The 14,218-nt window shown below is 44.8% G+C and overlaps 1 protein-coding gene across 1 annotated transcript; it reads right to left on the bottom strand.

Annotated features, from left to right (window-relative positions):
* Positions 1-12,920: 12,920 nt before the first annotated feature.
* LOC131837114 (olfactory receptor 10G3) lies at positions 12,921-13,862 on the bottom strand. The gene has a single exon (XM_059183373.1). It carries the CDS (start codon positions 13,860-13,862, stop codon positions 12,921-12,923), a length of 942 nt encoding a protein of 313 aa, XP_059039356.1.
* Between the last annotated feature and the right edge of the window lie 356 nt (positions 13,863-14,218).

Genomic DNA, 14,218 nt, shown 5'->3' with positions numbered 1-14,218 from the left:
TCCTAGGTAGCCTGCATTTTCCCGTTCACTGTGCAGAGAAAAGTACCTCAAGACCGGGATTTTCAAGGGTCTCCCCTCCATTCTTGACTTGCCAGTGGACTGAGTGAGGCTCCAGATTCTGGAGTTAAAATTTTTTATTTTTGGGGGGGGCACCTTGGTGGCTCAGTGGGTTAAAGCCTCTGCCTTCTACTCAGGTCATGATCTCAGGGTCCTGGAATTGAGCCCCGCATTGTGCTCTCTGCTCAGCAGGGATCCTGCTTCCTCCTCTCTCTCTCTGCCTGCTTCTCTGCCTACTTGTGATCTCCGTCAAATAAATAAATAAAATCTTTTTAAAAAATTTATTATTTTTTAAAAATTATTTTTTATTTTTAAAGATTTTAAATAATCTCTACACCCAAAGTTACAACCCCAAGATTGGGGCGCTTGGGTGGTTCAGTGGGTTAAAGCCTCTGCCTTTGGCTCAGGTCATGATTTGAGGGTCTTGGGATCCAGCCTCACATTGGGCTCTCTGCTCAGCAGGGAGCCTGCTTCCCCCTTTCTCTCTTTGCCTGCCTCTCTGTCTACTTGTGATCTCTGTCAAATAAATAAAAATCTTAAAAAAAAAAAAAGAAGGTTTACAACCCCAAGATCAAGAGTTACTTGCTCCACCCACGGAGCCCACCAGGTGCCCCAACCTTCTGAGTTCTTTAAATCTAATTTTTTTTTTTTTTTTTTTTTTTTTTTTTTACCAGTGAGAGCTGTGGGCTTGCTGGTTCTTCCACCTTGACCTATTAAGTAAGCACATCTCTCAGGGTTTCTTATTTATTATTATTAATTAAGTCAAAATAGTCTGAATCCATACTGAATTCCGGGGTTCCATACCGAACCCAGGTGAGTTTGCTCCTTGATGAGTCACAGATACACCAGGTGGAGTTGTCACACAGAGTAAACCATTTGCAGGAAATAAGGAGATGACCAGAAATAACTTCCAAAGCAGCGAGACCCCGACCAAGGGTGAACGGAATTCTTTTATTTTAGGGTTGGAATGAATATTTAGATAAAGAAACCCTGACATCATATGTAGCGGAGGGCACAAGGCCAGGCATGTGCCTTAAGAAAGGAAACATTCCTGTACATATATCGCATATTATGTAAATGAGGCTTATACTCCTCTTGGGTGGAGATTTTAGTATTATAATGAGTTAAAGGTAGTTGTAGGTCATTCTAGGGGTCATTCCATTGTCCATCTGCATAGGCACAAATTTTGGGTGTTAACACTCAAACTTGTCTGGGCGGTCTGGACTGGTTGGAGCTCTTGCCGGCGTAGCTGTTATCACTTGGGTGGTTTCTCTTTCCATCTGCCTGAGTTAAGAGATAAGCTGGAAAAGAAGAGCTTAAGGAAAAATGTGGGATACAGGCCAGTGAGTACAGGCAAGTGGGCAATAAAGGTCAGGTCTTCGGGTCCAGCTGGTGACACTACTTCCCTTTTGGCAAAGCTCTGGGCCTTATCTTGATTCAAGGAATATATGATGCCTTCTTACTCTTCTGGGAGGGCCTGGTGGCATTATAGAAACAGCTGGTACGTTTAGTATCTCTTAGTCACAGTGGGTGCCAGGCTGACAAAAGTCTTGATTCAGAGTCTCTTTGATGGGAAGGGTGGGGATTGGTCTGAAAGAGTGGTTTGCCATTCTTAGATATCAGCATATCTAAGCCGCACCTAATTATCTTCTTCCATAAAATAGCTCTGGCCTCCAACCCTACCTCCCCTGTAGAAGGCGCTCTGGTTCTATTAATTAATCAGGCTTTCCTTTTCATGTTCTTTCTTCTTCCTTCTTCAAGATTTTATTTATTTGACACACACACACACAGAGACTTAGAGAGAGGGAACACAAGCACAGGGAGTGGGAGAGGGAGAAGCAGGCTTCCCGCCAAGCAGGGGCTCGATCCCAGGACCCTAGGATCATGACCTGAGCCAAAGGCAGATGCCCAACACCTGAGCCACCCAGGCACCCCTATAAACTGTATCTTTTTTTTTTTTTTTAAAGATTTTATTTACCTATTTGACAGACAGAGATCACAAGTAGGCAGAGAGGCAGGCAGAGAGAGGAGGAAGCAGGCTCCCTGCTGAGCAGAAAGCCCGATGTGGGGCTCGATCCCAGAACCCTGGGATCATGGCCTGAGCCGAAGGGAGAGGCTTTAACCCACTGAGCCACCCAGGCGCCCCCATACTGTATCTTAAATGTCACTTGCATCATGTCTGTCCCTTGTCTGTCCCACATTTCTTAGCGGCTCTGAAATTGCTACTACAATAGTAGCATTCACTCATTCCTGAGCCCTCATGCTTACCAAATAGCCTCACTTCCCCCTGCCCGTTTCTTCCTCTGCACAATTTGGCCAGGCCCCTCCTGGTCCCACATTCCCTCCCAACTCTCTCTCCTTATGTCCCTCCTGACTTCTCCAGACTCTATGGAAAGCTGCAGTACCTTTAGTATTCGGCCACAATATAACATGGAACATTTTCTGCTGTTCTTTGCAATGTATATTAGCTTTGGCTCTCTAACTAGTCGTTCAAGTCACACAGGAGGTCAAGACTTCTCTGCACCTTCTATGGTGCTGAACACATTAAGTTCTCAGTTAACACTTTGCCCATTAGACTTGCCATTTGCAGGCAAGTCCCCCCGACCTCGTCTTTTACCGTATTAGCAAAACACATTGCTATATGAAGGATTATGCCATTTACTATAGTTTCCTTTTTTAAAAAATTTTTAAAATATTTTATTTATGTATTTATTTGACAGAGAGAGAGAGAGATCACAAGCAGGTAGAGAGGCAGGCAGAGAGAGAGGGGGAAGCAGGCTCCCCGCTGAACAGAGAGCCCCATGTGGGGCTTGATCCCAGGACCCTGGGATCATGACCTGAGCTGAAGGCAGAGGCTTTAACCTACTGAGCCACGTAGGCACCCCTCTTGTACTCTTTTTCTCTCAAATAAATAAATAAATAAAATCTTTATTTTAAAAAAATTCTTTTTAAAGATTTTATTTATTTATTTGAGAGGGAGACAGTGAGAGAGAGCATGAGAGGGGAGACGGTCAGAGGGAGAAGCAGACTCCCTGTGGAGCTGAGAGCCCCATGTGGACTCCAGGATCATGACCCGAGCCGAAGGCAGTTGCTCAATCAAGTGAGCCACCCAGGTGCCCTATTTTTTTAAAAAAGTTAAAGATTTATTTATTTATTTGAGAGAGAGAGAGTGCAAAGCGAGCAAGTGAGAGAGAGACAGAGAGAGCACAAGCCTGGGAGAGGGGCAGAGGAAGAGGGAGAAGCAGGCTCCCTCTGAGCAAGAAGCCAGATGCAGGGCTCCATTCCAGGACATTGGATCATGACCTGAACCAAAGGTAGATGCTTAATGGATCAAGTCACCTAGGCACTCCAAGAAATAGTTTTATTTTTAAAAAGATTTAAAAAATTTATTTGTCAGAGAAAGAGAGATTGAAAGAGTGAGCACAAGCCGAGGGAACCAGAGGCAGAGGGAGAAGCAGACTCCTCACCAAGCAGTGAGTCTAATGTGGGACTTGATGCCAAACCCTGGGGTCATAACCTGAGCCAAAGGCAGATACTCAACTGACTGAGCCACCCAGGTGCCCCTATTTATTTTTTAGTAATCTCTATACCCAACATGGGGCTTGAACTTACAACCGTAAGATCAGGCGTCACAGGTTCTACAGACTGAGCCAGCCAGGCACTCCTGGCATCAGAGTTTTAGTTTAGCAACACTGGATGCCAGATGGCAACTAAAACCAGGTCTTCAAAGACAGACATCAGTGAGTTTCAGCTTAGAATTCCGTACTCATCCAAATATTTAATTAAGTGTAAGGGTAGAATAAGGACACCTCTTTTTTTTTTCTCTCTCCGAAGTAAGCTCTATACCCAATGTGGGCCTTGAACTCACCATCCTAAGATCAAGAGTTCCTGGCTCTACCAATAGAGCCAGCCAGGTGCTCCATGGACAGTTTTACACAGAGGCCCCTTTTAAGCAATCAGGCTTGCATGCTGGAATATAGTAAAGGCCACTGAGACCCCCCCCCCCACCCTTGGCTGAATACAGAGAGACCCAACAGGCACCCACCTCAAAATCTCCAGAGGCCCTCACTGACCAATGGGCTACTTACAACCAGGCACAGTTACCAAACAAGGGAAAATTCCATACACCAAATCCTCCCCACCTTCCCCTCTTTAAAAACAGCCCCACCCACTGCCCCCCCCTGCTGTCCTCCTCGAAGCTCCCTTGCAATGTAGGCAATAAACCACCTTCTTTGTTCTGCCTCAGGTGAATTCTTTCATCTCCCAGGCCACTGGCTTCCACCTGATCATGGCCCCACATTTGGGGGCCCCCATCCTATCAGGAGAGACACCACTTTAAGACACCACATTTTTTTGATATTAGGATTCAAAAATTTTACAATCTATATACTGTTTCTTAGGAAGTTATTGTAAGATCCATTCTGTAAAAATGAAACATGAAAAACAAAAGAGATTAAGACATAGAATTCAGGTAACTGGGGATCCAATCCATAAGAAAGACCCAGTGTTGGGTTCCCAATGTTGGGTCCCCCAATAATGGGTCCATGGTCAATGGAGCGAGACTGACACAAAGTGAAGGTCAAGCAAAGTTTTATTTCGCGCCAAGCATCAAGAATCAAACCGACCCTCAAACAGACCGTTCAGGGACACCCCTTACAGAGAAGGTGACCCTTCCCAGCCTCACAGACTAACTTTTATAGAGCAAAGGCCATGTGGTTGGGCCTGGGCCACACACAGGTGGCCAATAAGATTGTAACACACAGAGAAAGCTGCACAGTCTTGCTAGGTCCCACACGGGTGGCCAACTGAATTACAATTCACCCCATAGTAGCTATTTGAACTAGCTTATCACCTTAGTCAGAATTGGCGCCCAAAAGGCGCCCAAAGGGCGGGGCCCATACTCCTTGGTAGCTAGGGAGACAGTATGCATGCTCTACTGATTGGAGGTCTCCACCTGGCCTGACCCACCCTTGTATTTGGGCTCTGTTACCTGGGACTGGTTCTGTGGACTTGCTTTTATTTTATTATTTTTTAAAAGATTTTATTTATTTATTTGTTAGAGAGAGAGCGAGCGAGAGTGAGCACAGGCAGACAGAGTGGCAGGCAGAGTCAGAGGGAGAAGCAGGCTCCCTACAGAGCAAGGAGTCTGATGTGGGACTCGATCCCATGATGCTGGGATGATGACCTGAGCTGAAGGCAGATGCTTAACCAACTGAGCCACCCAGGCTGTGGACTTGCTTTTTAACTAAGTTCCCCTGGTGGGGGAGCAGGGTCAGTTTAAGTTTCACTGCATAAACAACAAAATGGCTGTTCAACCAAGGTCGGGCTGCTCTGGCTAAATAGGCCCTTACACCAGGAGGAGAGCTGTGACAGACTACGAGAGCAACCAGCTGAGATGCAGGGTGGGGACTCAAAGGGAGTTCTCTAGGGGAAAAAGAGAATTCCTTAGGATAGCTGGAATGATTAAGAGTTTGTCAAAACTTGAGGATAAAGGAATGGAGAGCAAGAAAATAAGAAAGATAACCAATTAAAATGTGTAGTCATACATTCTTAACTGGCTATATAAACAATATTTACACAGTCATAATGTAATACTCTTTAGGTAAATGCTTTTTAATGATTTTCTATATTTGGAATCACCATAGAGTAACAGAGGTCTACTGAAGGTTATGGAATAGGATATAAATATTATCAATTTGACAAGTTAATAAGTACAGATGACAGAATTTGGGAGGCATAAGGTAAAGAGGAAGTGGAGGGAAGGGCAAGATTTCTGTTTCCTTTTATAAAGTGAAGGGGCAAAAGATCTAACTATATTCATTGACTAATTCAACAAGTACGTACTGAATGCCTGCTATGTTCCATACACTTTTTATTTTTTTTAAAGCTTAACGCCCAACGTGGGGCTTGAACTCAAGACTGAGATCAAGAGTGGCTCTACTGATGGAGCCAGCCAGGGGCCCCTCTAGGCACTCTTCTTAGTGCCGGTGATGCAGTGGTGAACAAAACAGACACGTATCTTTGCCTACTTACAAAGGCAATGATGGAAGAGTTACACTGACAACTCTAGTCTTATGTGGACAATGGGTGGTAGATTGGTAAACAGGGCATCCCCAAATTGCAGAATGGAGTACATCCCATGTAGGGCTGTTAGGGAGTTGCCACCGGGATCTCCCTTCTAGAAAGAAATAAGCAAGGCTCTTGAATTCAGCTCAGGTCATGATCTCATCAGGGTCATAAGATTGAGACCCCTGTTGGGTTCTGTGCTCAGTGAGGAGTCTGCTTGGGATTCTCTCCCTCTGTCCCTACACCTTTCTCTCTCATTCTTCCTCTCTCTAAAAATAAATAATATATTTTAAAAGATTTTATTTATTTATTTGAGAGAGGGATCACAAGTAGGCAGAGAGGCAGGCAGAGAGAGAGGGAGAAGCAGGCTTCCCACTGGGCAGAGAGTCTGATGCAGGACTTGATCCCAGCACCCTGAGATCATGACCTGAGCTGAAAGCAGAGATTTAACCCAGTGAACCACCCTGGCACACCCTAAAAATAATTTAAAAATATGCTAATATATACCTCCCAGTGAGAAAATAAACCTTCCCTCTTCAGAAAAGGAAAGAGGACATTGAGGTTTCTATATGGCCAGGTATTTTAATTCAGATTCTGCAGGAAGTAGACTCTAAGGTAGAATCAGAACAGCAGGCCCATGGGGCACCTGGGTGTCTCAGAGGGTTAAGCCTCTGCCTTCAGCTCAGGTCATGGTCTCGGGTCTTGAGATAGAGCCCTGCATCCGGCTCTCCGCTCAGCGGAAAGCCTGCTTCCCTCTCTCTCTGCCTGCCCCTCGACCTACTTGTGATCTCTTTCTCTGTGTGTGTGTCAAATAAATAAATAAAATCTTAAAAAAAAAGTAAAAGAACAGCAGGGCCAGAGAAAAGGAAAGAAGATGGGGTAGGAAGAGCTTCAGCCCACAGGCAGTTATGAGAAGGTCTTAGGCAGCCCAGTAGGAGCTCTGGGGCTGACGCTGCCCCAGGTGAAATTGGGCAGAAATGGCCTGAGCCTAGTGCCTGACCCATTACCTTCAGTCATTGGCTGGGGACAGCCTGGTTTCAATGCTGCAATGTCCCAAGACTGGTGATGGCACCTCTTCCAGCTGATTTCTTAAAATCATCCATTTTATCCTACATGAACATTGAGAAAGTTGAGAAGCTTTTAAGCATCTGCCTAAGATGACTTCCAAGATTAGATTTTTGCCCTGTGGTGTATTTACTTACTTCCAGTTATTCAGTCAAACACAGTCAAAATTTCTTCTAGGTGCTGGTATAAAGGGATTTTGCAAATGTAATTAAGGTCCCAAATGAAATGATCTTAAAATAGGAAGATTATCCTCTGTGGGCCTAGATTAATTGGGTGAGCCCTTAAAAAGGACTGGGTTCGGGGTGCCTGGGTGGCTTAGAGGGTTAAGTCTCTGCCTTCGGCTCAGGTCATGATCTCAGGGTCCTGGGATCGAGCCCGCATCGGGCTCTCTGCTCAGCAGGGAGCCTGCTTCCTCCTCTCTCTCTGCCTGCCTCTCTGCCTGCTTGTGATCTCTCTCTGTCAAATAAATAAATAAAATCTTTAAAAAAAAAAAAGGACTGGGTTCTTCATAGAAAGAGAGATTTGGGGGCACATGGGTGGCTCAGTAGGTTAAGCCTTTGCCTTTGACTCAGGTCATGAGTCATGAGCCTTTGCCTTTGACTCAGGGTCCTGGGATCAAGTCCCGCATCGGGCTCTCTGCTCAGCTGGGAGCCTGCTTCCCCCTTTTTCTCTCTGCCTGCCTCTCTGCGTACTTGTGATCTCTGTCAAGTAAATAAAATCTTTAAAAAAGGAAAGAATGAAAGAGAGATCTGAAGCACGAGAAGGATTCCGGGTGAGGGAGAGTCTGCTTTTGGCATTAACCATGGAAGGGGCCCCTTGACAAGGAATTTGGTTCCCCTTGAAGCTGAGAGTGCCCACTAGCTGACAGCCCACAAGGGAACAGAGACCTAAGTCCCGGCATGGCAAGCAACTGAATTCTGCCACAACCCTGTGAGCCTGGAAGTGAACCCTGACCTCCAGACGAGAAGGCAGTGCAAGGACACCTGGGTTTCAGCCTGGTGAGATCCTGAGCAGAGAACAAAGTCAGGCGGTACTTGCACTGCGAACCTCCAAAACTGTGAGCTAATGAATGGGCTTCCTTTGAAGTTGCTGCGTTTGTGATCCCTTGCTCTGCAGCGATCAAAAACTAACTAACATGTTGCCTATCATAGTAGATTAAGTGCAAACTTGGGTAGTTTTCAAGGTTTTCCATGACCTGACCCTTGCCTGCTCCAGTGCTGAGACCGTGTACTCTCTTCCCAAGCACTACTCTTCAAAGACCTCCCCTTTCCTTTCAAACACGCCAAACTCTTTTCCACCCCTGAGCCTTGAATTGTATTAGTCTTTCCCTCTACTTGGAAAACTTTTTCCTGAGATTTTCAAAGCTATGGCTTTCAAAGAATCTTTTTTATTAGGGACATTTCCAAGCATACATGAGTAATGGGAGTAGCAGAATGAAACCCTATGTTCAGCCAGCTTCGATGATCATATGGCCTATCTTTTTCATCTATAGTCCTTCTCACTCTTCTCCCACTCTGGGCATTATTATCTTTTTATTTTTCACATACACCATTTCCCAGCTTTACCATTTTTAAGCGTACAGTTCAGTAGTGTTAGGTATATTCACACTATTGGGCAACCATCTCCAAAACTTCTTTCAAACTGCAGTGCTGAAACTTTATACCTATTAAATAACTCCCCATTTCTCCCTTCTCCCCAGCCTCTGGCAACCACCATTCTCCTTTCTGCCTCTATGACTTTGACAGTTCTGGGTATTCATATAAGTGGACTCATACAGTGTTTGTCTTTTGGGGACTGGCTTATTTCACCTAGCAGAATATCTTAAAGATTCATCCATATTGTAACATAGGTCAGAATTCTCCTATTTATTTATTTATTTTAAGATTTTATTTATTTATTTGAGAGAGAGAGAGCACAAGCAGGCAGAGGGGCAGTGGGAGAGGGAGAAATAGACTCACTGTTGAGCAGGGAGCCTGATGCAGGGCTTGATCCCAGGACTCTGGGATCATGATCAGAGCTGAAGGCAGACGTTTAGCCCACTGAGCCACCCAGGCATCCCATAATTCCCTTCTTTTTAAAGGCAGTGTAATATTCCACTGTATGTTTATATCACATTTTGCTTATCCATTCATCCATCAGAGGATATTTAGAAAGAAAAATGGACCCTTGTGTTGCTTCCATCTTTTGGCTATTGAAAACACTGCTGAAAATAGCTCTTTGAGATCCTGCTTTCAATTCTTTTGGATGTGTACCCAGAAATGGCATTGCTGAATCAGTTGGTAATTCTACTTTTAATTTTTTTTAGGAACCACCATACTGTTCTCCATAGCACTTGCACCATTGTTCATTTTTTAAAAAAATATTTAATTTATTTATTTGACAGGGAGATAGAGAAAGCACAATTAGGCAGAGTGGCAGGTAGAGGGAGAGGGAGAGAGAGAAGCAGGCTCTCCACCCAGCACGGAGCCCAATGCAGGGCTCAGTCCCAGGGCCCTGGGATCATGACCTGAGCCGAAGGCAGTTGCTTAACTTACCGAGCCCAGGCATCCTTGGTTTTTAATTGATTTAAAAAAAAATACCCCTGGGTGGCTCAGTTGGTTGGACGACTGCCTTTGGCTCAGGTCATGATCCCGGAGTCCCAGCGTCGAGTCCCGCATCGGGCTCCCAGCTCCACGGGGAGTCTGCTTCTCCCTCTGACTTTCTCCTTGCTCATGCTCTCTCTCACTGTCTCTCTCTCAAATAAATAAATAAAATCTTTAAAAAAGAAAAAAAATATTTTGTTTATTTATTTGTCAGAGAGAGAGAGAGAGCACAAGCAGGGGGAGCAGCAGGCAGAGGGAGAAGCAGGCTCTCCGCTGAGCAAGAAGCCCGATGTGGGGCTTGATCCCGGGACCCTGAGATCGTGACTTGAGCCAAAGGCAGAGGCTTAACTCACTGAGCCACCCAGATGCCCCCTACAGTGATATTTTAAAAAAGATTTTATTTATTTGAGAGAGGGAGAGTGAGAGTTTGCAGAAATGGTGAGGAGGGGCAGAGGGAAAGGGAGAAGCAGGCTCCCTCCCAAGGAGCTGGACTTGGGACTTGATCCTAGACCCTGGAATCATGACCTGAGCCAAAGGCAGACACTCAACCTACTGCCCCCAGGCTGTAGAGTCTTGAAACTGACACTAGCCTTTCTTGCAAGCTCCTGTCCTGGGTAACAGCCTTAGAGACATAGGCAAGTGTAAATTCCTGATATGCCTTCCCCAATAGCCCTTGTGATCAACAGTCTCCCCTGCCCCTTAGAACCTTACCCTCCTGTAAGCTTTAGATAAATAAGACTCTTCTGCAGTTTACTAAAATCCTGCTCTTTTGGTTTGGATTGCTCAATCTGGCTATCAGATGAAGATAATCCCAAAGCACTCCACCTACAGACCTGAATAGAGACAAGTGCCCCAGGTCCTGCCTTTCTCTGCACTCTGCCTTGATCTCCCCATGAGGTCCTTGAGGCATGCAGAGTAATTCCTCCAGGTCCTCTGAGAAATAAACTGCTCTATTTCAATTCCTCTTGTAGTCTGTTATACTACAACCTACCCTCCAGCACCCTGTGCTCCACTTAGAGCCCAATCTACTTTTTATTTTATTTTTTTTTAATTTTTATTTTTTAAAGGTTTTATTTATTTGACAGAGATCACAAGTAGGCAGAAAGGCAGGCAGAGAGAGAGAGGAGGAAGCAGGATCCCTGCTGAGCAGAAAGCACAATGCGGGGCTCAATTCCAGGACCCTGAGATCATGACCTGAGCCGAAGGCAGAGGCTTTAACCCACTGAGCCACCCAGGCGCCCCTCAATCTACTTTTTAAACAAATATTTGTCTCAGAATCGTTCCATTTTGACGTGTATTTTTATTATATCCTTACAGATCATTTAAAAAAATTTTTTATTTATTTATTTGGGAGAGAGAAACAGTGAGAGCAAGCACAAGCAGGGAAGAGAGGGAGAAGCAGGCTCCCCGCCAAGCTGGGAACCTGACATCCCAGGATCCTGGGATCATGACCTGAGCTGAAGGCAGATGCTCAACTGACTGAGCCACCCAGGCATCCCACTTACAGATCATTTTAATATTGTTTGGTTATTGATAAGACAACAGGTATGATAGCACTGTGTTAAGCACCTGGGAAAATAGAAACAAGATGTACAATAGCCCTTGGAAATATTTTTGGTTTATGAGCTATAGATTTATGTTTATTTTTGTAATTCATGGTTTAACCATTTTATTTATTAAATATTTTGAAAGATTAAGATATTTCATAAGTAATGTTCCAGTTTAAGGGAGTTGGTATCTAGTACATTGTTTCCTGAACAAAATATTGAGAAATTTTGTCAGTCAGCTTCATCCAAGGGTGAATGGCTAGTTTTTTAAATCTCTAATTAGGTGACCTTGAGTCCTTTGGAAATGAACATTTATAGGACTCTCTGCTGTGCCCAAGAGACTTTGCTTTCTAGACATGATTTCATCACATAGGTAAAGCAACCATCCAACATGAAAAGCTGGAGAATGAGGCAGAATCTTAACAGAATAAGATTGGAGGTGCTAAGGGGTTGAAACAAGAGATAATGCACAAAATTTGCCCACATTGATTAGGCCCCAGCTGACTTAATGAAAGCTTGTAAAACTCACAAATTTAAATTGATATGAAATACTAATTAGGACACATTCTGGTGCCCTGATTAATTGCCTTATGTTTTCTCTTTTTTAAAAGATTTATTTATTTTATTTTTAAATTTTATTTATTATTTTTAAAAGATTTTATTTATTTATTTGACAGACAGAGATCACGAATAGGCAGGGAGGCAGGCAGAGAGAGAGAGGGGGAAGCAGGTTCTCTACTGAGCAGAGAGCCTGATGCATGTGCATGTGCATGAGTAGGGGGAGGAGCAGAGGGAGAGAACCTTCAAGTAGACTCAACTCTGAGCACAGAGCCATGTGGGTCTCCATCTCAGGACACATGAGATAATGAGAAACCAACAGGGAGATACCCACAGACTGAGCCTCCCAGGCCTGCCACCTTATTTTCTTCTACTGGGAAATTTTATATTGAACTTTATTTTTAGGGGTGGGGGAATTTATTACTGAGACTTTTGAAAAGACTTTATTGCCTTTTTTGGGGGAAGGATTGTTTAATTTGGTTTAGTTTGTGAAAGCACCAGTTTAAGAGAAGTGTTATTTTTTCAGCAGGCAAGGTAGAGTAGGCACTTGAGTTCCTCCCACATCCAATAATGGCTTCAGGAAGTCCCCAGAACAAGGCCCGTTAACATGTACACAGCAGGGCAGCTGTAATTTCTCATCAAACACTAGCTCCTGATGTATATATCCAACTGGAACAGAACAGAACAGAACAGAACAGAAAAATGTTCTCCCATCAAAAGCTCTACAGTCCATCTTATGCTTGTCCAATGTAAACCTGGAAGCTGTAAAGCCCATTAGATGCTTTTGTCCTAGTAATCCTCTGGATGTCTAAGTGTGACACCTATTGCTATCTTCTGGGTGACTGTGGTCTCCCTTTTTGTTGTTGAAGCAGCTGAGAGTTGTTTATCTGAAGGGGACACCAAGGAATTGCTAGAAAGCAGTATTTCACTTAAAACTGTTTGATCTTATTTTATGGCTATTATGTGGCTACATAAAAGAAAAAAACAAGAAACAAAAATAAAAACCTCGCTGAAATCTAAGCATTAGAATAAACTGTAGACACTTTCAAACGTTACTCTTCATCCCAGGGGCTCCTATCATTCTCTTCAGGGCCAGCTTTACGTCTTGGTTCCGCAGTGTATAGATGAGGGGGTTGAGGAAAGGGGTGATAGCTGTGGGAAATAAGGCAGCTGCCCCATCCAGGGGGCTGTTGGTTTCAGGCCGCAGGTAGATGAAGGCACAGGGCACATAGTAGATGGTGACCACGGTTACGTGGGCTCCACAGGTCGAAAAGGCCCGGCGCCGCCCATCAGTTGTACGGATTCTCAGGATGGCCTGAGTGATCTGTACATAGGAGAGGAGGATCAGGAAGAAGCAAGTGGCAACCACCACCCCAATGTCCACAAAGGTCACCTGCTCATTGACGGTTGTGTCAGCACAGGCTAGCCTCAAAACTGCAGGGATGTCACAGAAGAAGTAATCTACCTGATTGGGCCCACAGTAGGGCAGACGGAAGGTTAGGATGGCTTGGATAGCCCCATGGATGGAGCCAGCCACCCAAGCTCCAGCCACGAGGATGGTGCATAACCTCCCATTCATGAGCACGGGGTAGCGCAGGGGCTGGCATATTGCCAGGTACCTGTCGTAGGCCATCAGGGTGTAGAGGAAGCACTGGGTGCTGCCCAGGAAGTGATAGAAATACAGCTGAGCCACACAGCAACCAAATGGGATGGGTTTAATGCCTAAAGTGAAGTTCATCATGAGGCGAGGGACAATGATGGTAGAGATGCCCATGTCAATGATGGAGAGAACACCCAGAAAGATGTACATGGGACGGGCATGGAGCTGCGGGTCCACTGAGACAACGACTAGAATAAGCAGGTTTCCCAGCTGAGTCAGGATGTAGGTTAGCAAAAAGAACATGAACAGGAATGTCCTTAGCCTGAGAGGGTAGGGAATTCCTGTGAGAATGAACTCAGTCAACAAGGTGCTGTTGACTCTCTCCATCCTCTGTAGAGACCTTACCTAGAGAATGGACAAAACAAGAGTTAGCATGGAAGTGAGAGGGAAGTGAGGAAGGACTGGGGAAAGAGATCGTAAAACCGGGGACAATGGCAGAGTTTTTTTCTTTTTTTTAAAAAAGAGTTTATTTATTTATTTGACTGAGAAATCACAAGTAGGCAGAGAGGCAGGCAGAGAGAGAGGGGGAAGCAGGCTCCCTGCCTAGTAGAGAGCCCAATGCGGGGCTTGATCCCAGGACCCTGAGACCATGACCTGATCAGTGGCTCAACCCACTGAGCCACTCAGGTGCCCCTAGAGTTTTTTCTTATGTGGAGAGAAGACAAGTAAGAAGAAGTATGCTC

The sequence above is a fragment of the Mustela lutreola genome, chromosome 7 (assembly GCF_030435805.1).
Source record: "Mustela lutreola isolate mMusLut2 chromosome 7, mMusLut2.pri, whole genome shotgun sequence".
Taxonomy (NCBI): Eukaryota; Metazoa; Chordata; class Mammalia; order Carnivora; family Mustelidae; genus Mustela; species Mustela lutreola.
Note: the sequence above shows the minus strand (reverse complement) of the source record. Positions and strands in the feature narration are given on the sequence as shown.

Bases quoted from the DNA above. Each gene is read 5' to 3' on its own strand.
- LOC131837114 (XM_059183373.1), bottom strand. From the start codon at position 13,862: ATGGAGAGAGTCAACAGCACCTTGTTGACTGAGTTCATTCTCACAGGA.